This window comes from Nestor notabilis, unplaced genomic scaffold (assembly GCF_000696875.1).
Source record: "Nestor notabilis isolate BGI_N333 unplaced genomic scaffold, ASM69687v1 scaffold6830, whole genome shotgun sequence".
Classification (NCBI taxonomy): domain Eukaryota; kingdom Metazoa; phylum Chordata; class Aves; order Psittaciformes; family Psittacidae; genus Nestor; species Nestor notabilis.
Window position 1 is genome coordinate 27,160 of NW_009911589.1, and position 25,335 is coordinate 52,494.

General features: G+C 35.3%; 1 protein-coding gene across 1 annotated transcript in view; it reads left to right on the forward strand.

Moving 5' to 3' along the window:
* LOC104406544 (CUB and sushi domain-containing protein 3-like) overlaps window positions 1-25,018 on the forward strand; it is a gene marked incomplete at both ends in the record, with an annotated part of 47,036 nt that extends 22,018 nt beyond the window's left edge. The window contains 7 exons of the mRNA XM_010015562.1: window positions 2,092-2,280; window positions 4,977-5,165; window positions 7,493-7,678; window positions 8,597-8,791; window positions 10,206-10,379; window positions 20,174-20,347; window positions 24,845-25,018. Of these exons, the coding sequence (XP_010013864.1) occupies window positions 2,092-2,280; window positions 4,977-5,165; window positions 7,493-7,678; window positions 8,597-8,791; window positions 10,206-10,379; window positions 20,174-20,347; window positions 24,845-25,018 (1,281 nt within the window). The remainder of the gene's footprint in view (window positions 1-2,091; window positions 2,281-4,976; window positions 5,166-7,492; window positions 7,679-8,596; window positions 8,792-10,205; window positions 10,380-20,173; window positions 20,348-24,844) is intronic.
* Between the last annotated feature and the right edge of the window lie 317 nt (window positions 25,019-25,335).

Genomic DNA, 25,335 nt, shown 5'->3' on the forward strand with positions numbered 1-25,335 from the left:
AAATAAACCCCAAGAAAGACAAATGATGCACATTACAAATGCTCACCACCTCCTGACCGATACCCAGCCCAACCCAAATGGCAATCAGTCCCTGCCAGCCAGCTCCCCCCACTTTATATACTGGGCATGATGTGCTGTGGTATGGATTATCTCTCTGGCTAGTTTGGGTCAGGTGTCCTGTCTCTGCTCCCTCCCAGTTTCTTGTTCTTCTTGTTACTGGCAGAGCATGAGAGGTTTTACAGCTACTAATAGAAAGTTTAACCATGTTCTAGATGAAATGGCATTATCAGATGTTTTTATTTAATGGGACTATTATTCTTTGTAGACTTAGTGAATCCAGATAAATTCAAAATCAAGACTCTTCATCATGGTTTTAAACACCATTTTCCTCAATTTCAACAGCTACTTTAAATATCTGTGATAAATTATTTACAAAGTAGCATTTTTCCTGCTAGCGTCCTGTATCCCGCCTGAAACTATGACAGTTAAGTATAACCAGAGCTGCCATGTATGTTCCAGCATAGCTGTAAGTGGAAGATGAATAACTTCAGAATATGATGTGGAAAAGAAGAAAAAGTAATTCTTTAGAGTACAATGAAGGTATGGTTGGCAGAAAAGGTCAGCAGGGTTGAGCATGTGTCTTTTTTCATCCATGCAGGAAACACTCATGTTGTGGGATTTAGCCTCTCCCAGCAATATTCTTGAGAAAAAGATAAAGCATGTTCCTTTTCTTATTTTCTAGACTTAAATTTGGGAAGAAGGCTGTCAGCAATTAAGAACTTCTGATTTTTATAATTTCTTCTTCTGATGACTTAACATCTATTCATCAGGAAGAGAGTCTGTCTCTGTGTTAGAAGGAGGAAGGTATCTGTCTGCATTTGAGAGTGCACAGGATTTGTGAATTTATAACCAAAAAAAAAATCTCATACAAAGATTTAATAAAAAGAAGGTGGTTTGTAGATTCAGTCTGCACTTCACATATATGACACAGTTACACATCTGTTATATTTACCAAAGATCTGAAGGTTGATGAGGAATATGGAGTTTAAATAAATAAATAATAAATAAATAAATAAGTAATATATAGAGATAGATGTGTGTATGTATCAGGGTAATATTTGGATTTTTGCTTTTAAGTGGGGCAGAAACCCCCTTTGTTTTCTCATAATTTGATCTTAAGCTCCTCAGAAAGCATTTGTCATATGATGAAATGTTGTGCTGCTGTACATTTTTGTTAGAAGGAGGAACGCAAAGTCATCCAACATGCTGACTGCTACTCATAAGCTTTGATTTTAAGAACTCTTCTTTGCTACTTCTTTTGGTAAGAGATAGGAAAGACATAGGACTGTACTAGGTGTGGTAAAGAAAAAGCAGAGGTTTTTTATTGCATGTAAAGGCAATAACCTAGCATTTCCTGATGTTTCTATGAATCTAAAAACTAGGTAGCTGGATTAGCATAAGTCATCTTCTTGTCTAATTAGGCCTTTTGAGCAACAAAGTGTCAGCCTGAAGAGTGTCTTTTATTTACTAGAACAAAGGCATCACGTCTGAATAGTGCTTACATTTTGTGCAGATACATCAGTGCTCTTGAAGCTTGATTGAGGAAATCAAAATTAAGGTGCTACTTTATGCAGACAGGTTGTGGGAGGGATTAGTTACTCTATTTACAACCCGACAACCAAAAATCACAGTGTCTTCAAGTTTTGCGTTAGGTGCAAGATTTTACATGGGATTATTGCTGGCAGTAATAGTAATCTGAGGGAGAAAAAAAGTCTATGGTTCACTTTTTGAACAATGCAACAATTTTGTACTTAAGCGCTGCCTACAAGAATATCTTATCTTCCAGAGAATGAAAGAAGAAAAATGTCATGAATATCTTCTGAGGGTTGCAGGGCTTGTTTTCTAGATAGTAATTAATTTTGAGTTTCATTCTAACTGACTTCGAAATGATTTTCTAAAATGTTGACAGTCCTTATGATTTACAGAACTAAAATGAGTAATGCAGATCTTTTAAACTCTGGAAAATCTTGTCAATCACATGAAACAAAAATATTGGTCTTTAACGTTTTTACCAATCTTTCTGTTTCACAGTTCTCTGTCCAGCCAATGAAATGCGTCTGGATTCAACAGGAGTAATACTGAGCCCTGGATATCCTGACAGCTACCCAAATCTCCAGATGTGTGCGTGGACCATTACTGTGGAAAAGGGTTATAATATAAGCATGTTCTTTGAATTCTTCCAGACAGAAAAGGAATTTGATATACTTGAGGTGTTTGATGGTAACTATAGGATGCGCAACTTTGGATGATCCTTTTTCTCTACATATGTATTTTACACTGCATCTATATAATCATTATTGTTTATGCAGACCATAATTTGTCAGTATATATATCTATATAAAAATCTTAAATGAGAAATTATTTTGATTTGTTGTGCTAAAAAGAGCTGTTGAATTATTGTTTCAAAATTGTACTGGATTAATTATGTTTAGAAATAATTTTGTTTCTGAACAAATATGTACTGTCTAATGTATAACATCAACTTCCATTTTTTAATTCACATTATTTTACCATTGCTTAGAGGATGTTTTTTATGTGTATTAATTGAATGTATATAAGACACTGTATGTTATTTTAAACTTTGTAACTCCCTTTTTCCTTCTTTTTTTTTTCTTTCTTCCTTGTATCAAGGACCAAATAGCCACAGCCCACTGCTCATTTCACTCAGTGGGGACTATTCATCTTCTCTAAATATAACCAGCCATGGCCACGAAGTATTTCTCCGGTGGTCAGCAGATCATGGCACCAATAAAAAAGGTTTCAGGATAAGATATGTAGGTATGTAAATCAGACTTTCTCTAATGTGTGTAAAATTTCAATATGAAACATAATTTATTTATGTGAAAATGGTAATGTAAGCTAAATTTTGCAACGTGAATTTTCCAGACTGAAAGGAAATCCAACCTGCTTTATATATGAACCTGATGATACTAATCTTGTGAGTTAAAAAACCCACACACAACCTAAGCAGGATATATGAAACACATGCTCTGTAGAGATTTAAGCAAATATTTCACAGGACTTTAAAATGGCATAGGCCAGTACTAAAGATGAAAGAAGCAGCATTCCCCTTCTCCCTCCCATCATTTATTTGCACTCATGTGCCTCTCTGTTTTTTATTACTGGATCATTAACACTTTAGGCGGTACAAAGGAAGAGGTGTAACAAGGCAGGAGTGAACAGCTATAAGGTGGAAAAATGTGAAACTCAGAAGGATGGAACTCCTTGAGGTTCAACAGAAGCAGCAATCAGTATTAGAAAAGATCAATTAGTATGCCAAAAAGCCAACATTGTGTGCTATTAATTCTAATGAACATATTTATGAATAGTATGTGAAGATGGTACTTGACAAAGATTGATTTTTATATAATTACTTTTACATAATTATTGCATAATATCAATTTTTACTGGATACTACTGTTCGTTAATCAAGTTAAAGTAGATCTGTTGTAGTTAACAGCAATTGCACAATTTTTTTTTTATCATGAAATAAACTCAATGAAAAGTACTGGGGTTAGTATCTGCAGATACTGGAGAAGTTACTGTCATAAAACAATTTCACTTTACAAAGTGGAGAAAACAGTAGAGAATAAATATAAAATTCTTTCTGCTGTGGGTTTTTTTTTTTTTGTTTTCTCCTCACTCAAGTTTTGGCTACTTCACTACTGCAGAAAAATAATTAGGCTAACAACAGTCTGTTACTCAGTATCAGCACCATCTTTCCCTTTAGGAGGAGACAGTTTTCTCAGAGGTAAAATGTTTGTTGTATAGCTAGATAAAATTCACTTTTGGCTAGACATAACATATTATATGGTACCTATTTTCATTGTGTGTGTTACCTGTTAGATAGAAGAGAAAGTTCTTTAAACTCTCTTCCTACTGGCAGCGAGAGAACCATTAGGAGGTAGACTAGTGGTCTGTATCACACAGAAAATATCACATTATATTTTCTTATACACTAAAGAAGTAGGGTTATGTATATGTCTGGTTCTTTCAAGAATATAAAGCAGGAGCAATTTAGTGTAAGGAAGAAAATATTTTTGTAGCATGTGATCTGAAAGATAGGCCAGTGCTTTAATAAAGAGTAGACAAACAGCCACATGACTCCATCCTGATTAGAAGAAACTTTTGCTTGAGAAAACCATTGCCCTGAAGTCATGGAGTGTAGAAAGGCTTAAAGAGCAAGTGAAGCAGCACTTCTGCATTTGCCTGGGAAAATAGGTACCAGCAGTTTTCATTGTGTCTTCAAAACATGAAGGATGCACTTAGAAACAAACTTCCAACTTAATTTTCTTTCCTTCAAAGTGGGAAAATGGCCATCTTGGCTAAGCAGTCTTGAACCAAAATGATCAGAAGCGAAGTTAAATTCTTAAACAACTTTTATCGTAACCTTGCTACCAGGTTATAGGTCCCATCTGGTGCATTCTTTTGGCAAGGTAGCCAAATCCAAGTGACTTACTACTCATGGGCTTAATAAACAAGGGATTTAAAAGAAATATAAGCAGGACCAGAAGGAAAAGATTATTTGAAAAGAGTTACATGCCTTTTGTCCTTGATGTTTCCATCATTAAAAAACAAGTATACTCCTGAAATTAATACAATTGCAATAAATTTTATCATGAACTGAAATTCTGTAGCTTACTTGGTTTAAAAAGGAAGGTAGTGCTAAAGAAAACAGTTATACAAGTGAACTACCACTATATTTCCTTTGAGACTGCTAAAGCCTGAAGCCCTTTTATTTTTCACCTTTACACTTTGTGAAATTGCTTGATGCACACATGATCAGGACACAAAATACAACAACTTAACAACTTTTAGTGATGTTTTCTCAGCTTGTTATTAGATGTCCGCTGAATTGTCAAGAATTATCTGGATTCTAAATGTATCTTTTATTTATTCAATATTTATGTTTAAAGCTCTCTACTGTAGTACTCCAGAGTCCCCTCCACATGGTTTCATTGTCAGTCAGACAGGTGGACAGCTCAGCAGCATGGTTCGCTGGGCTTGCGATCGAGGCTTTCGTCTCATTGGGAAAAGTACTGCTGTATGCAGGAAGTCTCCATACGGTTATTACACATGGGATGTTCCAGTCCCAGCTTGTCAAGGTAAATTCTTTCATTATAAAATAATACAAGATAAGAAACCTTTTTTTTTCCTTTCCTAATGTAAGCCATCAGTTTAAAAAGAGTAGCAGTTAATTACATCATGGTCATGCCTTTCTACCAGAATTTTTCTATCTGATAAAACTTACAAAAACAAATGTATTGTTTTAAGAAATAATATTTCAACAGAATTTCTTAAGACTGGCAGATACTAAAAATAATCTACATCTCTGCAAGGGATAAAAAAACTCCAAAACAAATTTAAAATATGAAATTATTTGAAAAGTTCATTTGAAACTGAATATTCAGTAAAGTTCATTTATGATCCAAGAACTGTATAGAAAATAGAAGTACCTGAAACTTGCTACATTTCCAAGAACAGGACACTGGATCAAAAAGCATTGACTATGATGCCATTCTAATCTTTCAGGGTTTAAATTGAAATTTAAAAAGCCTTTCATCAGGTTAACTCTATGTTTAGTTCTCCTGCCTTACAAAAAGCAAATCATATTCTACTTAACAATGAAAAGGAAATTCTCATTTAATACCCATCACAATTGTATTCTAATTCTTCCTTTCCTGAAAAAATGCTTTTGTTCTGATAGCTTAACCTATGTCACTATTCCATGAACTATTAGAATGAATGCTTTTCATGAAACTTTGGAGATGCATTTATTTAAAAAAACAGCAGAGATAAATGCTGTAGAAATGTTCCATGTTAATGGACAAAAAGTCTTTGAACTATTTGTTTCTAAGGGAAAGCAACCTAACCTTTTTCAAAGGTGAAGTAATCTTAGTTTAAAACATTTTGAGAAATTTGTCTTAATACATAAAAAGCGTATTTTTAAATACTGAAATTGTCTCCTCCCCAAAAAATGCACAAGCAATGCATTTACTACACATAATTGCTTAAGCTTTTTCCCCGCATCAGTTATCTAAGGACTGCTTTCATGACAGTTGTTTGTAGAACTTGATCAGATTGTTAATTAGATGCAGCAAACAATGTGGAATTAAAAAAAAAAAAAACAAATCAAAACAAAAACAACTTACCAAATTCAAATAGCAGATGATTATTCTTAACATACTGAGTTCAGTAATGGAAATAGTTATAATACTCAGATAATGCTTTAGGAAGAAATGGAGTTAAGTGCTTAATAATCTCATGGTGTCTGATCAAATATAAAGACTGTTGCTACCAACTGTTTAATATTGAAAATTATTTTATGTATGTATAAATGGAATAATTATTAATAACAGTTAATTATAATTATGCATTATAAGGCTAGCTTTGATACATGATATGAACTTACTCAATTCTCCCAGCAGGTGCTTGTGCACAGAAAGTGCTTTATGGCCATTATACGTAGCTGCTGCAACTCACAACAGCAATCTCTTCAGATTCAACCTAAAAACACATTACTACCGCAAAACCTCTCAGGAATAAGCTGCTTCTATACATCTAAGTTTCTATTGTTCTGCTGAAGTGAAAATTATCCTACATATGTGGATGATGCAGTTGATTTATGGTACAATCACTTGTACCAAAAGATTGAGAATATCATTAGTAAATATCTCTCATGTTCTTTCATAAAGTATATTTACAAGACACAAGGGCTTTGCCATTCCCCCTAATACTGAGCAGCGCAGTTTCACCACATAGTAATTCTAACTCATCTCCAGGCTGTATAACTCCAGCTCTCTCAGCCTGTCTGCATTGGAGAGGTGCTCCAGTCCTCTGATCATCTTTGTGGCCCTTTGCTGGACTTGCTCTAACAGATCCATGTACTTCTTGTGTTGGGGAACCCAGAGCTGGACACAGTACTGCAGGAGGAGTTTCACAAAAGCAGAGTTGAGGGGGAGAAGCACATTGGGCAGAACACTGCACAGCAGTGTGAGAGAGAGGAATGAGAGGAATACCTCTGCAAGACACCACTCATCACTGGTCTCCACTTGGACATCAAGCCACTGACAGCAAGTCTTAGAGGATGACCACTCAGCCAATTCTTCATCCAGTGAGTGGTCCATCCATCAGTGGTCTGTTCCACCAGTTTAGAATCAAGGATGTAATTCGGGACAGTGCCAAATGCCTTGCACAAGTCCAGATAGATGATGTCAGTTGCTCTTCCCTTATCCAGCAGCACTGTAACCCTGTCGTAGAAGGTCACCTAATTGGTTCAGGCACAATTTGCCATGCTGGCTATCACCAATCACCTCCTTATCTTTCTTAGCATAGTTTCCAGGGAACTACAATGCATAAACTCTTTGAGGTGAGTGAGTGGAAGCTTATAGTGCAGAAGATAGAAAATAACTATGTCTTTCTCTTTACTTAGCAATATCGTGTGGAATTCCTAAAGCTCCATTAAATGGTGGGATATTAACCACGGATTACTTAGTTGGCACCCGTGTTACTTATTTTTGCAATGATGGATATAGACTATCAGCCAAGGAACTTACTACTGCAGTCTGCCAGCCAGATGGTACCTGGAGCAATCACAATAAAACACCTCGCTGTGTAGGTAAGTAACAACTCTCCAGTGAGTAAGGACGTGGCCATGCATTTTGTTTATTTATCCAAGGCACAAATCTTCATATTACTTAAACTTTTAGCTCCTTGTTAGTTTAATCTATGAATAATTGTTGGTATTAAATTATTGCAAAATTCATATATGAAATGTATATATGTGAGATATGTATTGAAACATTCTGTGACAGCAGAAGAAATACACTAGAGATTATAGAAGTATTCAAACTGATTTTTAATTTATAACTAAATCAAACTTAATGGTCACAGAGGTTTATGCAAAAGCCATCTCTTCAATGAGAGTTTCACAGTTCATAAACTGTTGTGAAAACCTGTTTTCTGTCAAGAATTTAAAAGGCTCTGGTCCTCTGGGATACTTTTTTGAAGCAGTTACTTATTATTTATATTCAACCCATCGTTATAATCCTACACCATCTAAACTTGGGGGAATACCACTGAAAAGAAAATGCATGTTCAGTCCCAAAGAGAAGTGGATACCATTAGTTATAAGTGGGGTATGAAAACCCAGCTGATCATAAGACTGATAAAGAAATGTCAGAGTATCTGTTGCACATTGAGATTTTGTTTATCTCACCTAATGAATTTTGGAGAGGAAAGAAAACATACCCTGGAATGATTTTCAAAGATTTTCCCTTTTTCCTTTTCTTGCTTTTTCTTCCTCTTGAAAATTCCATTCTCTCATGCCTTTTCCTCTATCTAAAGAACCAGTACAGATGGAGAGAAAGTAGTTGCCCTGGGTTCAGCTACAGCAGTCATTTTTTCTCCTTCTTAGTAGCTGGTGCTTAAAATACATGTGTTTAAAATACATTTCTGAATTAATAAGGGCACAGATTTTTTCCTGATTTCCCTGCACTAAGCCACAAATAACTATGTGTTTTCATTATTTTGGAAGTTGTTACATGTCCAAGCATCAATTCTTTTACACTGGAACATGGAAGATGGAAAATAGTGAATGGTTCACATTATGAGTATAAAACAAAAGTAGTTTTCAGCTGTGATCCAGGATATTATGGTTTGGGACCAGCATCTATTGAGTGTCTTGCTAATGGCACCTGGAGTTGGAGAAATGAGAGGCCTTACTGCCAAAGTGAGTACATGTTGCATATGCATCTGCTCTACAGACTTCAGATTTTTTTATTTTTTATTTTTTTTTTGGCTGAATTAAAAATTAACTAATTAAATATTGGAATCTATTAATTAGAAAAATGTTTCCTGCCTGGAATTGCTGGGTATCCTAAAGGCTATTATTTACAGATGCAGTCCATTAGGTTCAGTGACAAGGAAATACCTGTAAGCACACTTCTGGATTTTAAAGGTCCTTAAACTTATAGAAGTACAATTAATAGAGAATATTTTCCTATATGATTTCCTAGTTCAGGAATGCTGTATAGTCTAGGAAATGCAAAAACTTTGTATCCTGCCTGCACGATTGATGGTTACCATCTAGTGTGGAAGACCACATAATTCCTGCCATTAGCTGGTATCCTGATAACTAGCAATAGCTACTTTTCAAAAAAATAAGTAATGACTATTCAGATACTTTAAACAAGCTAATTGTGTGGCTACAGTTATGCTCCCCTTCTCCACCTATATTTAAATTTGGACATCTGTTTTTAAAAATTGTGGGATTTTGGATATACTCTGAAGCCCCAAAATTCTTCCTCTTTCTGAAACACCACATGCCTTACACTCTGAGAGTGTGGGATATGACTGTAGTTTTGGTGTATGTATCTAAACTGTGCATATCTTCATGTATGTGTATTAAAGCAAACATATCTAAAAAAGCAGGAGAAAAAGTGTAGATAAGCCAGGTAACTGTGGGTTATAACATATTTAGAATTTATTGAAAATATTTTTTTTAATAAAGTACACTAGCTGCTTTCACCCTTTGATAATCCACCATCGTAATAGTAAATTTTCTTAAAAGAAATTTACTAAAGAAAGATTATGATTTAGAATTAATGAAAAGATGCTTTGGATTGTAAATAAATTACCAAGAAATTCCATGTGCATTGTTCCATCAATATAGCAATGTATGTTGTGAATACTAGGGCAAGCATTTCATTTTGAACTAGAAGATAAGAATGACATATTCACAAAGAAAAATAAAGATAATTTTAAAAATGCAACAGTTTTGATATTCCAATATTAAGAAAAAGTCACTGATAAAACTAAAGTAATTAATGTAATTAACAATGTCCTGAACTGTGCATTTTTTTAACTTTACAGGCACAATTTTAATTGGTGGCCCCTCTTCTTTTTTAAGTATTATTTCTGGTGAAGTTAGAGTTTTTGTATGCAGAGATTTTAATTATTTTTTTCTACAGAGAAAAATACTTAACACTGAATTTTATTTGTCTGGTTCACTGTAATTTAGGGGTAAGTACTAGCTGACGATTGGTAAAAATACTGATAAGTATTTCTGATTGATAATTATTATTGTATGTGTGCTTGCGATACTCAGCTGTATGTATCTCTTTTGATTTGGTTTTGCCATAAAGTTATTTCTTGTGGAGAACTTCCTACACCTCCAAATGGGAAGAAGATTGGAACTCAAATCACATATGGATCTACAGCTATATTTACTTGTGACTCAGGATACATGCTAGTTGGCTCTGCAGTGAGAGAATGTCTGTCTTCTGGACTCTGGAGAGGAACTGAGACCAGATGTTTAGGTATGGATACTATTGTCATGGCTTTCCTATTTTCTTTCTCTCTAGCAGACAAAAGTAAGCGAAGCGAATCAGCTTGTCTTTTTCTGTTAGCACAGACATTAAGGAGAGTGCTGCATTTTAAAAATTTGTGTGTCTGTATCTAATTATAACTATGGTTACTTTCCCACAGATTGAATCTCTTTTTCAGTATCTTCCCAACATACAAAACCTGTGTCACTGGATTGCTGTGTATTTCTCTAAAAGCAAACCTATACATAAGCAGTAAGACCGATTGATTCTACATGTGTCAGCTTTAATCCATATTCGCAGTAAAATGCATAGTAGACGTGAACTCACTGGTTATGTTACAGATTTAATCTGTACACTTGTAAAAAAAAAAACAGGAAAAAAAAAGTTCGTGGAAACTTTGACAGAAGCACTGCAACTTCATTTCTGAGAGAAAATCACTATCCAGACACTAGTTATCAAATCTGACATGCTTTAGTTGTACATGGTTAGTGATCTTCACTTATTTAAAATACTCGGACACCAGGCCCTGAAGAGTTTATGAATAAAATGAACATGTGATCTCAGCAAAAGTATTTCAGGGCTTTTTTAAAATTCATTATTATCATGTGTACCTTGATCTGGGTTATTGTGTTAACTGCAGGGGCACTGATTTTAACACTGTATGCAATTAATGTTTTAGTTTCAATACAAATCAAAGCTACCATAGTGTTCCAATTTTAAAACACTATGTGAAGGTCATATTATACCTTGTTATTCATGGGGACATGAGAATGTAAAAGAACATCCACAGACTGAGACTTTCAGAAGAATCTGATTTATACATTAAATATAGGGGGGTTTGCGATATCTCTTTGTGCAGTTTGCTGTTTACCTTTATAGTCCACTCTACATCCCAAATAAATTTATTTCAGTAATACAGCATTTTTTGGTGCAAATCTTCACTTAAGCTTAATTTAGATGACTCCTGAATGAGCAAAAGTGTTGCTTATCAAGCTACAGGTCTGAAGCTGGAATGTTTCCTGACATATAGATGAGGGAGGGGATAGACAGGTTTTGTTTATGTTTCAATTTTACAGTGAAAATCATTTAGCAGAGAGAGATAAAAAGAAAAAAAACAATCTTCGTGTTGGAGTTTCTTTTTCTTCTAAGCTGTCAGAAATGGTAAGACAGACTTCTGAATCTGAAAGTTTAGGGACACCATAATATGTGTGTAAACAGTATGTTCTGACTGTTTTTTGTTTTGTCTGGTTTTTTTAAAATAACTTGTCTGCAAAAGTTACAGCCGTTGAAGTCTGGAGAAATGTCAAAAAGAGAAACATTACTCTAAAACCAGCCAAATTGTCTGCTATTTGTGAATAGCGCCTTGAAAAAATACTTACATTTAAGAATTTTGTCAAAATAACTTTACGTCAAGTGAAGATCACACAGGATGAATTTAATTCCTCCTACATTTTTAGAAATAAATAATATAAACTTAATAATAGTAATGGGTTACATAATCTTTACTTCCAACCCTTCTCAGAAGAGATTAATTATAATTAAGTTAACATACTGTATTATCCAGTAACAATAAACAGTTAAGAAAATGTGTTAAAACAGCTATAGGACTAGAGAGGAAAACTGTAAAATAAAACTCTAAATAGAGGTATCTAAAAGATACCTTTTGTATCAGACTGATAGGACTACAGTTAGTATTTAAATGTATATCTTCAAAGCTTTAATGATAGCAAATAGTAGAAGAGGGAATGAATAGAATTTTTGCTTATAGAAATACAGTGTAGTATTCATCATATATAGCATATGAAAAAGTATGTATGCCTTGGAAAAACAAGGAAAAAAAAAAGGAAAAGATAGAGACAGAGCAAATTTGTAAGAAGGAGAGGGTAATGCGTACCATAATTGCTCTTGCAGCAACACTGACTGCTGTGCTACATCACTGCAGGAATGAACTTCCTGGAATGACTCAGACTAACTTAAATTCTTGTTTCTTCAACAAGTGATTAAGCTAGAGGGATGAGCTCAGCCAGTGACAAATCAGAAGTCAGAAATTTGTTTTAGAAGGTTGAAAAAGTTGATGGAAAGTGGAGGAAATTAAGGACATGGTAGAATGTGGGAGAAGGCAAATAAAATACACCAAGAAGATCTGTGGAGCAGATTTTTGTGATCCAAGAAATCCATTTTTGTGCAACTTATGAATGAATTCTGGGATTTGTTCTCAATCACTGGAAAAATAGTAAGAAAAATATAAATTTCACTTTCTGCTTTTAAAGCTTTTCTGCTCACAGCCATTAACCTTTTTTATATTTTATCTTAGAGCCTTTTACTTGTTGAAAAATGTACTTATGCTTGGACTCAAGTGGTTACCAGTGTATTTCAATTTTACATGTGGAAGGTGCTCTTAAGACTACACTCCTGACAGTAGTGAAATCCTACAGGATAAAATAGTATCCTTTTCCAAATATTTTGTTTTAAAATACGGATTACTTTTTTCAAAAGTGCTACTGAAATAATTTTGCTTATTCACTGTGTTAGACAATTACCATTCCAGTTATGTGTAATTTGAGGAATTTATGAAAGGTGGAATAAATGAGAATACAGGTATCAGCAACAGAACCTAAAACTAGTTAGTGTTGAACCTAATTAGATACAGAAGGGTACTAGAACAAGATAAACTTTAAATCAAATTGAGTAACAATGATCATTAAAACAAATATTTTCATAACTTTAGAAAATATTTTATGAGGGTAATTTATTTATTTTAATACCTGTAATCAACCATTTATTAAACGGACCATTTCCCACAGTGAAAATACATAGGATCTACTTCTTAAAAGGCTTGATAGTACTTTGAGATTTTTTTAACTGATATCTGAATGATGAATAAAATTTCTCAACATTTTCAGAAGTTCCTCTAACTCTGAGGTTGTCTTTCATTTTTACGTTAACACTATTTTAGACATTCTGTTAACTCAAAGAAGAAGCAGTATGAGATTTTTATTTTTTTTCTTTTTTTCTAATGTAGCTTGGCAGAAGGAAATACTCCTTTCCAGAAAGCAGCACAATTTTTAAGGTGACTGTTTGTAGAACTTGATGTGGTGTACATCAGTATGCTCTGAATTCAATTGTCTTGAGATCATTACATACAATCATAGAATAGTTTGGGTTGGAAGGACCTTAAAATCATCTAGTTCCAACCCCCCCTTGCCATGAGCAGGGACACCACACACTAAGCTATGTTGCCCAAGGCTACTGCCAGGGATGGAGCATTCACAGCTTCCCTGGGCAACCCATTCCAGTGCCTCACCACACTCTAAAGAACTTCTTCCTTATATCTAATCTAAACTTCCCCTGTTTAAGTTTGAAGCCATTACCCCTTGTCCAACCACTGCAGTCCCTAATGAAGAGTCCCTCCCCAGCATCCTTGTAGGTCCCCTTCAGATACTGGAAGGCTGCTAGGAGGTCTCCACGCAGCCTTCTCTTTTCCAGGCTGAACAGCCCCAACTTTCTCAGCCTGTCTTCATAAGGAGGTGCTCCAGCCCCCTTATCATCCTCATGGCTCTTCTCTGGACTTGCTCCAACAGCTCCATTTCCTTCTTATCTTGACACCAGAACTGTACACAATACTCCAAGTGAGATCTCAAGAGAGCAGAGTGGAGGGGCAGGATCACATCCTTTGACCTGCTGGTCACGCTTCTTTTGATGCAACCCAGGATACGGTTGGCTTTCTGGGCTGTGAGCGCACACTGCCCAGATTTGTTGGATTTTAAAATGTTTCCTGTATTACTTTGGTTGCCATGTAATCATAGAATCATAGTATGGTTTAGGTTGGAAAGGACCTTAAGTTCATCTAGTTCCAAACCCCCTGCCATAGGCAGGGACACCTTCCATTAGACCTGGTTGCTCACGGCCCTGTCCAACCTGGCCTTGAACACTGCCAGGGATGGAGCATTCACAACTTCCTTGGGCAGCCTGTTCCAGTGCCTCAACACTCTCACAGTAAAGAATTTCATCCTAATATCCAGCTTAAAATCTGCCCTGTTTAAGTTAGAACCCATTGCTCCTTGTCCTGTCACTACAGTCCCTGATGAATAGTCAGTCCCTTTCTTTCCAAGAAATGCAAGCCCTGTAGAGAAGAAAGAATTTCCTGCAAATAATTCTTTCCTCCTCAGCTGAGATTATCTTGACAGGTTAATTAACTTTGTTGAATAATAACCTAAGTCTCTTTTTTTTTTCAATAACATCTTAATATGTACAATTCTTTCACTTCTGTGCTCATGTTTGTTTAACATTGCTTGCAGCTAAAATAAGCATGAGCATGTTTTTGCCATATAATACAACGTTTCTGTATTCATTTATTCCTACTCTTGCATCTCACAGTTTAACCTGGAGACAAGAAACCTCATTTGCAGCTGAGGTTTCAAAGGTTCTGACGTCAAAGTATTATGCTCATTCTTCATTGCTAAAGCTGGATTTCATGTCAAGTTAGGTAATTTATTTGGTGCTCACGTTATTAATATCCTTCATTCTTTCTTTTTGACTAATTTTGTTTATTAATAATATTTCATGTAGTTATTATTCTCAAGCTTTCCTAGACAGGAAATAGAGAATGTTATAGTGCTTCCCCCCTCAATTTTTGACTTTCCTGCAGCATTCACCCATTGCCTTTGCAAAAGTTAAGTCTTTTGATTCAGTATTGTAAGGTATGGGTTACATTAAGACCTAGGGAACTCAATTGCACTCACAGAACTACTGTATATGTCTTTTATATCCATAACATAGAAAAGATAGAACTACACACAGTCTTAACAGTACAGCACTAAGATAAAGACTTTGACAATGAAGAAGGCTATCCTGAAAAGTTTAGCATAGCTTACTCTAAAATATTCTAACACTCTAACTTAGTGTGAAGTCAGCTATTTACTGCTAGGGTGTTAGAAAATTTTTTTTTCCTGCCCAGTTAATAGTAATTATGATAGCCTGATTGTTGCAAATCATTGAATGGAGATTTTGCTTAACATTTGCTAATTCTGTTTCAGCTTTTCTTCTATCCATAACTCAGTTCTTAATGCAGTGCAGTAAATGTTCTGCTTATTATTGTTTGTATTGTCAATTTACCAGGCAAGGGTATCTTTATTTTTCTGTTATTTATTCTGATAAATGTAGATCAGAAGTACAATATTGATCTTGCTGCTTGAGCCACTTCCTCCCATATCTTCCACAAATCTTACATGATTGTTTTTTCATATTTTAGTTTTCAGTAGCCTTCCAAGGTGACTACACAGTTTTATATTTGCTTGTAAGTGGTCTTAGAATCAGAATATTACTTTGGGGATAAAAAAAGTAATATTCCATTAGGTAATAACAGTACTATTAAATCTTCTCTCTATTCTAAGTAAGTATTCAATGATTTATTGGCTGTAAATTATAATAGAATCAGTATTTCTTAAATGCTTGCTCATCTATTTGGAAAATAAATTTCCCACCAAATGAGAAAAATTATTTTTGAAAGACAGTCAATGTTGTTACTCAGTTATAACCCTCATTTTCCCAAAACTACTCTTAGTTTTTTCTCAGCATTCCTTTGCTTTCTATTTCCTTATAATTTTTCATCTGTTTTCAGTTTTCTGGCATAGTTTTTCTGTCAAATTATGTTTGTCTTTGCAGAGATCTCTTTCAATATGATACCCATTTTGCAGTATTTGCATTCAGTCCCCGGTGAAAACAGTCCACCTGCAGAGCTTAGCTCCTGAGCAGTTTTAGATTGCATTTAGGAGGAGTAATTTAGCTATCTCATTACAAAAAACAGTTAGCCACACCTTGTGGTTATATTGAATGAAGGCCAGTTATTACAAAAATTAGTTTTATCAATTTTTCTTCAGTTTCATTTCTGAAATTTCAAAACTAAAATGCTCATCTTCTGTAATAATTCGGTTGGCTTAAGTATGACATATTTCTCAAGTGAGAACAGTTTTAAAATTATGTCACTTTATGGGATTACACTGTATTTTGCAGTGGTGAAATCATATATCACTCCACGTTTGTTCCAGTGTAACACAACTGACATCAGTTATATGGTAGGTGATAAATACATTTAGTACAAGCAAGTGAGTGGGAAAAGGTTTTAGGGATACAGCTGTGAGACGGTACGAAGGAACAGAGTTGATCTTTGATGTCATTGCACAATAAATATGTCTCATTCAGAAACAAAGGCAGTTTCTCAAAAAACTATACATATGCTGTGTCTGCTTTTCTCAGACTACCAAAGAATCAGCAGTAGTCTGAAAGCTCTCCAAAATGAAAAAAAAACTTCAAAACCCCAAACTCACTATTATATGTGTATATATGCAGCTATGTGCAAACACATAATACACAAAGTATCACAGGCTTCAGAAATTCATTTCAGCATGTTAATAACGGGAAATAAACATCCTTATTTGTCACAAAAGGAAGTCCTGAAAAACAATTAACAGCAGGACTGACCATGAAGAGTACCAGGATATGCAATAATGAATAAGAGTATATCTTTAATATAAGGAACATTTTAGAATTCTTTGCTTCACAGGTATCTTAATATAAAAATGACAAAAGGGAAGAATTCTACTAATAGTAATGAGAAAAATAAACACCTTGCTTTTAGAAGAAACACATCAGAGCCAGAATAGAATGGAAGTGATATGGATGGATAGTAGAGGGGTTTTTTTTTTGTTTTTTTGGGGTTAGTGGGTTTTTTTTTCCTTCCTCTTCTTTTTTTTTTTTTTTTTGGTATTGGAGGAATAGTGATAGCAAGTATTATAAGTGAAAGGTCTTTATTTCCTCTGAGGGTGACCAGTTTTCTAGATGTATGAAACAGAATGAGAAAATAAAGCAAACTAACAAAAAACTTCTGCAAAATATTAATGAGTCTCTGACTTCATATCAACATCGGGAATTTATTCAGCTGCATAGATTGGTGGAAATTTCAGTAATGTTCTCAAAGGTTCTCTTAACAGGAGGTATGTATAGCATTACATACACTTTCAGAAGAAAACACACTGAATTGCTTTCCACATACACCTGCATGACAGATTTATTTCATTCTTAAAATGAAGCACATAAGGATGAACCCATAGTTTTGTTTTGGTGGATGAGGTGCTGTTTGTTGTGAATTTTTTTATATCTCCTAGTCAGATGAAACCTCTCTTGAAAAGCAGAATGAAAATGGGATACAAATCCTGGAAATCCAAAATGTTATTTGTTTTGTTGTATTTAGTTCTGTTTTGGTTTTTAATTGAGATGACAAATATGTCAGAAGTCTGGCCTACCCTGTTTTTAGATGATATTTAATTCCTTAACACTGTCACAATAAACTGATTTAGAATTCTGTTATTATAGAACTGCAGTTTTATAATATTCTTCATACATTTAGATTTCTTCATTTTTCAGTTTAGAAACCTTACACAGGAATAGGCATAGGCTCTATTATTTAAAATATATACACTTCTTTACTATTAGTGACTAGTTCACAGTTAGTCATGCAGTATAGTTAGCGCTCCAAATATGTAGTTTTTGTACAGACTGGGAAGAAACAATTAAGGCAGAGGGCTTTGAAGTAATAGAATCATAGAGCAGCCCAAGTTGGAAGGGACCTCAAAAGATCATATGGTCCAAACTTTATAGGGAAGGGGAGCTGAGATGGGAGTTTCTAGCACCATGTCCAGTCACATCTAGAAAACTCCCAGTGATGGGGACTCGATCACATTCTTCTGGAGGTTGTTCCAGTGAAAGTTTATTCTTACTGTAAAAAAATCTTTCTAGTGTTAAGATGAAACCTCTCCCAGTGCAGCTTGTACCCATTGGCCCTTATCCTCTCCCTGTGAAGAGAGAACTTCCATCCTCCTTGTAGCTGCCCTTTAAGTACTGGACTACTGTGATCAGCATGCATTGCAATGTGATACTAGTCACCTGATGTGCTGAATTACTTCAGGATTATTCCCTCTGCACAGGAAACAGTGTTTGACCTTTCTGGTGATGTATTCTGCTTCCGCTTCACTGCCATAAAGCAGCACTAAAATCTTAATTAAGAACCAGGCCAAACATTGTATTTAAATGCAAAAATATTTCCTTGAACATGGCCTGGGTTACTGCAAACTATCTGGTTGAACTTCAGATAGAAACTGATCTTTTCCAGCTCAGTTTTTACTCTTCATGCAGTTAGTCGCATTCATCATAACAAATGTAATAGGGAAGGGAAGTTGGGCCCTTTATGGCATGTTCCATGAAGTCTGCTATGTACCGAACAGATTATGACTTCCCTGGAGGATCAAGTACTTTGACAAAAATTTTATAAACATGTATTATGCTATTTTATCCCAGAAAACATCAAATTTCAAGTATGCCTGGTCTTTATTTAACACTGAGGAAAATAGGGAAGGAACAAACAGGATCAAATTGTACTCATCAGTTTAATTTGTGTGAAGGCTCATGTTCTGACTCTACTGTAAATTCAGACATTATCATGATTAATGTGATGAAATACTATATGAGACTTAATCTGCCAGATGCAAGTTATAAGAAAATCTCAGGGGTTTTTTGCGGTTTTTTTTTTGTTTGTTTGTTTGGTTTTTTTAATATAGGAATTTTCTAGCCCTGAAAGAATGAGGCAAAAATGCTGAAAATGACACTGGAGTATTGTAAACATGTAAAAGTTCAAAGGAAAAAATAATCCAAACTATATTGCTGCTAAATCTCCTTTCTTACTGGCAGACCCATGTTTTGGAGATTCGTTTGGCCGGGGTGGAGAGTGGGGAGGGAATGAAAGGAGAAGTAGTGGAGAAAAAGAGAGCAGAGAAATTTGTGTGGCTGGTACTATTTCTTTTTCACTAAAGTATAGATGAAACACTGCTTGTTTTTCTTGCATGCTTTGTTTGCTTTTGCAGTAACTTCTCTGCCATATGACACAGTCTTCATGAGGTGAACCACTCTCAGAGGATTTTGCTTTACCACATTATTTGCTGAATAATAATGCCCATTTTACAGAGTTCATTAAAGAAAACAGTAATGAATGCCACATGGTCCATTCTTTCTCCCAGACTCTCTGGATTAAATGTCTGTTTGTGACTTTAGTGGTATAAATAAAATATTTCTCATATTTTGAGAATCAAGGTAGAAGATTATGACAAGACATACAGTGGTTTTTGGTTGCAGGACATTTGGATGTAGATGCACTGGCTGCTTTTAACCCAAATATGTTAATCTCTTTGGGATTTGTCTGGGATCAATAGGAAGATAAAAATGGAAGACAATCCAGAGTCAGATTCCAGCAATAAATTGTCCAAGTTAATTTGTTTCCATTGTAAGAAGAACATCCATATGGATAGATATTTATAACATTTGTATTATTTTTGTGTTTATATGGATTTTTTAATTTACATTTAAATGTAGAGTGGTATAATACTAACTTTATTGAGGTTAATCTTAATAAAAATAAAACTAAATAATACAGAATTATAAAGGTTTTAATAAAAAGGATTTACTCATATTTTTTAAAATAAATTTGATAGCATATGTGACATATAATGTTTTTAATACAGTGACTTTTTGTAATTTTTTGTATGTGTACAGTTATACAATTGCATTCTGTCAGGTTTCCCCAAGTTAATGAGAATAAATCCTTGAGTGAAATTGAAAAAAAAAAAAAAAGATGTTGAGCATTTCTTTGTTTTAATTAAAGACATATATTTAAAAATTTCTCTAGCATATTTATTAATAGATTTTTCTTTGTGTTTCTTTACTTTGAAAAAATCTAGCTGGTCACTGTGGTATTCCAGATCTTATAGTCAATGGTCAAGTAATTGGAGAAAATTACGGATATAGAGACACAGTTGTATATCAATGCAGTCCTGGGTTTCGGTTGATTGGTTCTTCTGTACGTATATGTCAACAGGATCACAACTGGTCTGGTCAGCTTCCATCCTGTGTGCGTAAGTAAGCGTGGCAACGAATTCTAATGTATCTTACAGGAATGTCTGTGTTAGGCAAGATGAGGACTGACTTTGCAACTTAGTATTCATTTAAAAAAACCCAAACAAACAAACTGATATTCCACCTCCCCTTCCCCCTCCCTTCCCCCACATCCCTCACACCCTTCCCCAGAAGATTTAAAACAGATCTTCAAAATTGTTAGCTTCTATAGGTATGTAGCAAGTAAAAGACAGACTAGGGACAACGTGGGCCCTCTCCAGAATCTATCGGGAGAACTGGCTACCCTGGATTTGGAGAAGGCTGAGGTTCTTGATGACTTCTTTGCCTCAGTCTTCACTAGCAAATGCTCAGACCACACAACCCAAGACTTGGAAGGCAAAGGCAGGGACTGTGAGAATGAAGACCTTAGGCCCACTGTAGGAGAGATCAGGTTTGAGACCACCTTAAGAACCTGACGTGCACAAGTCCATGGAACCTGATGAAATCCATCCGTGGGTCCTGAAGGAGCTGGCAAATGAAGTTGCTACGCCACTGTCCATCATATTTGAAAAATCATGTCAGTCAGGTGAAGTTCCTGATGACTGGAAGAAGGGAAATATAACCCCCATTTTCAAGAAGGGGAAGGTAGAAGACCCAGGGAACTACAGACCAGTCAGTCTCACCTCTGTGCCTGGCAAAATCTTGGAGCAGATTCTCCTGGAAAGCATGCTAAGGCACATGAAAAACAGCGAGGTGGTTGGTGACAGCCGGCATGGTTTCACTAATTGGAAATCCTGCCTGACCAATTTGGTGACCTTCTATTATGAGGCTATGGAACTGATGGGCAGCAGCAGAGCAGTTGATGTCATCTACCTGGACTTATGCAAAGCGTTCAGCACTACCCCATAGGACCTCCTTGTCTCTAAATTGGAGAGACATCAATTTGATGGATGGACCACTCAGTGGATAAAGAACTGGCTGGGTGGCTGCACGCAAAGAGTTGTGGCAAACTGCACAATGTCTACTTGGAGACCAGTAACGAGTGGTGTCCCTCAGGGATCGGTGTTGGGACCTGTCTTGTTCAATATCTTTGTCAATGACATGGGCAGTGTGATTGAGTGCACCCTCAGCAAGTTTAATGATGACACTAAGCTGTGTGGCTCGGTTGATACACTGGCGGGAAGAGATGCCATCCAGAGGCACCTGGACACGCTTGTGAGGTGGGCTGATGCCAACCTTATGAAGTTTAACCAAGCCAAGTGCAAGGTCCTACACCTGGGTTGGGGCAACCTCAGGCACAGCTACAGGTTAAGCAAAGAAGAGATTCAGAGCAGCCCTGTGGAGAAGGACTTGGGGGTGTTGGTTGATGAGAAGCTTAACATGAGCCAGCTTCAGCGTGCACTTGCTGCCCAGAAAGCCAAATGTATCCTGGGCTGCATCAAAAGAAGCATGACCAGCAGGTCAAAGGAGGTGATCCTGCCCCTCTACTCTGCTCTTGTGAGACCTCATTTGGAGTACTGTGTACAGTTTTGGCGACCTCAACATAAAAAGCACACGGAGCTGCTGGAGCAAGTCCAGAGGAGGGCCACGAGGTTGATAAGAGAGCTGGAGCACCTCCTGTATGAAGACAGGCTGAGAAAGTTGGGGCTGTTCAGCCTGGAGAAGAGAAGACTGCGTGGAGACCTCCTAGCAGCCTTCCAGTATCTGAAGGGGACCTATAAGGATGCTGGGGAGGGACTCTTCATTAGGGACTGTAGTGGTTGGACAAGGGGTAATGGCTTCAAACTTAAACAGGGGGAGTTTATTAGATATAAGGAAGAAGTTCTTCACAGTGAGTGTGGTGAGGCACTGGAACAGTCTGCCCAACAAGTTGTGAATGCTCCATCCCTGGCAGTGTTCAAGGCCAGGTTTGACAGAGCCTTGAGCAACATGGTTGAGTGTGAGGTGTTCCTGCCCATGGCAGGGGGTTGGAACTAGATGATTTTAAGGTCCTTTCCAACTCTAACCATTCTATGATTCTGTGTGGCCACCTCAAATCTGTGATTCATCTATCAGGAAAAGTTCAGTGTTGTCACAATTTCCATTGCTTGTATTGGCTGCTAAATACCTGTGCTTTATATATGAATATGAAGTTTATTAAAAAAGTGATTGGATTAGGTATCCAGGTACTCAAATTTGAAAATGGCTTCAAGTCTCTTAGTGGCTTTTGGAAATACTTAATGTGCATTTACTTTCATTGCAGTCATTAGGTAAGTAGATACTCTTGAATTACACTGTCAGCACTGATGATTAAAATGGGTTTTTTTGTCTCTTCACAGAGATACTGTTACTTTGTTTTCTGGTTTTGGCTTTTTTGGCATGAATTTTGCATTTTGGTGATGAGGCTCCTTCCATGTGATAAGTATTGCAACGTATCACATGAAATACCATTAAGCAGTGCAAAAAAATGCTGCATTCAATTTAGGAAAATTTGAGAGTTCTTGAAGGCTTCTGAAGGAAATTACAATTATGTTTCATTAGTTCAGGTTCATTAATATCAGTATATTGAAAATGTATTAGTTGACCTCCAAATATTCTGTTTTTATAGCTACGTTTTTGTATCAGAAACTAGCTGAATGATGAGTCATAATGCACAATGTCAATTCATTACCCTTACCACTCACTCTTTACTTTGTTTTACATAGAACTAGATGTATGTAACACTACTAGAATAATTGTATTTATTAATTTTGTTTTCACTTTATGAAATAGTAATAGATCATTATTTCTTTATATTACATTTCTGATTAGCACACGTTATAGTTAAATGTTAGGGCAATAAAATTAGACATGTTAATCAAAAATTTCTAAACTCAAATTTTAATGTCAATATTAGAACTGAATTACAAGTGAAGAAAAATGCATTTTGCTTGTGCTAACAGCAGGAAAAAAGAACGTATTTTCTTCTCTAATCAAATGGGTGCTGCTTGTTTGAATAAAGGAGAATGTGCAATGCATCACTTCAGAGAAGGACACATGACTTAGGAAAGACTTTACATGTGTAAAAGAAAAGTTTATATGCTATAAACAGCAGCTGCATTTAACTTTTTGATAGCTAGTTAGGAGCAGCTCCACTTCAGATCAAAAGTTTAAATGACATGTAGAAAAACACTGTCACATTTCTTTATTTAACTTTAGATGTTTTAATTGAATTTCTGAGATAGTGTTTAAAATTAACAATTCTGACCTTTTCACATTTGGATTTATCATTCTTCTTGCTTATACAGTGGGCAGACATATTGCTATTGTTGTGTATTGCTAGTGTATATGCATGTGTATTAATCAAAGTTTATGGAAATTTCATACTTTTGTTTTCACAAAAATAATTATTACTACTATATGTTCATTTAAAAAAAATCTCTGTAGGCTGAATGCGTATCTTTGCTTGACATTACTGCAAATTTTAACAGTTCAGTGCATGATTCCAATTACTGTCTTGGGGAAAAAAATGTAATTCTTATATCAAAATTTCTGTTACCATAACGTAAAGATAAATTAAAATACTTAGTGTTATTAGTAAAACATACAGAATTCAATTTGACTTCAATTCATAGAATATACTGTGACTGGTCTGCATTCTGAAGGACCATTTTCAGTTTTTTATTGTTGCTAAACTATATAAGTTTATCTGAATGAGTTTCTTTTAGAGTTATCATGATGACTTTATTGTACACAGAGAAAAAGAACATACATTGTCAGACCTAAAAAAACTTAATTTAGAAAAAATAACAGAGTTTCTGAAGTGGTAAAAATTTTATTCTAAAAATTGATTCTGGGTTGGGTTTGGTTTTTTTTTTCATTTTAAATCATTCATGAACGTGTTATTTATGAACAACTGGTTTGTTGGAACATAGAAGAAAATATTTATACATTTTAAAATTACTTTCAGAAAATGAAGTTGTGTTTTGTTTTCCTTAGTATTTTTTTCATCTGGTCTTTGTCGGTACAGAAAAGGCATTTTACTTCCTTATATAAATACAAGTGTCCATAGTCACTGTGATACATGTCTAGTCATATGTCTAGTCATATATATACTCATAAATTTATAACTTCACTAAGTTCCTAAGCCTCAGAGATAAAACAGAGTGAGTCGATACTAGGACATATTTGTAAGAAATAATACCTGAGGAACTAATGCACTGAAATACTTTCTTTTGATTTCAGACTATATGTAGTGAAAATCAAGTGCTTGCTTTTCTTCTGATTCTTCAGAAAAGCTTTCTTCATTCTGCATGGCAAATTCTATTCAGTTTATTTAAATATTTAAATAAGTGCTTGAACATTTCCTAATATATGTCTTAGTTCTTACTCAGTTCATAGAACTGTGAATCTTTCATAGAAAGTACTCAGTACCTTAGAATATCAAACCTTAAAGTAGTATTATCTAGTGATTATAAAGATTATCTATTGTATCATAAATCATGAAAAGTGATAGCAACATGCTCTGATTTTTGTTTTTTTGTGTTGTGGTATGCTAGCCGTTAGCTGTGGTCACCCTGGTAGTCCTATTTATGGCAGAACAAGTGGAAATGGTTTCAACTTCAATGATGTTGTGACATTCTCATGTAATACTGGGTATGTTATGCAAGGACCAACGAAAGCACAGTGTCAGGCTAATAGGCAGTGGAGCCACCCACCTCCAATATGCAAAGGTAAGAATGCATTTACAAATTTCAAACTTAAAAAAAGACTCCTCCCTTACTAACAGGCATCAAATTACTAGAGAAGATGTTTCATGATTCTGTTATTTTTCGGTTAGGTTTGTTCTACATTCACATTGCCGGGATAATTGTTGCAGAGAAACTTTGTTATGTTTCTTTAGTTGGTATTCATTTTTTTAGTTGTTTTCTAGAAGTTCCTTAAGCAAAATAACACAGAGATAATGAAAAGCTTAGGTCCCAGAATAATGTTCTCTGCAGTTTTAGCTAATAGATGCATAAGAAAACATGTTTTTTCTTTTTCATTTCCA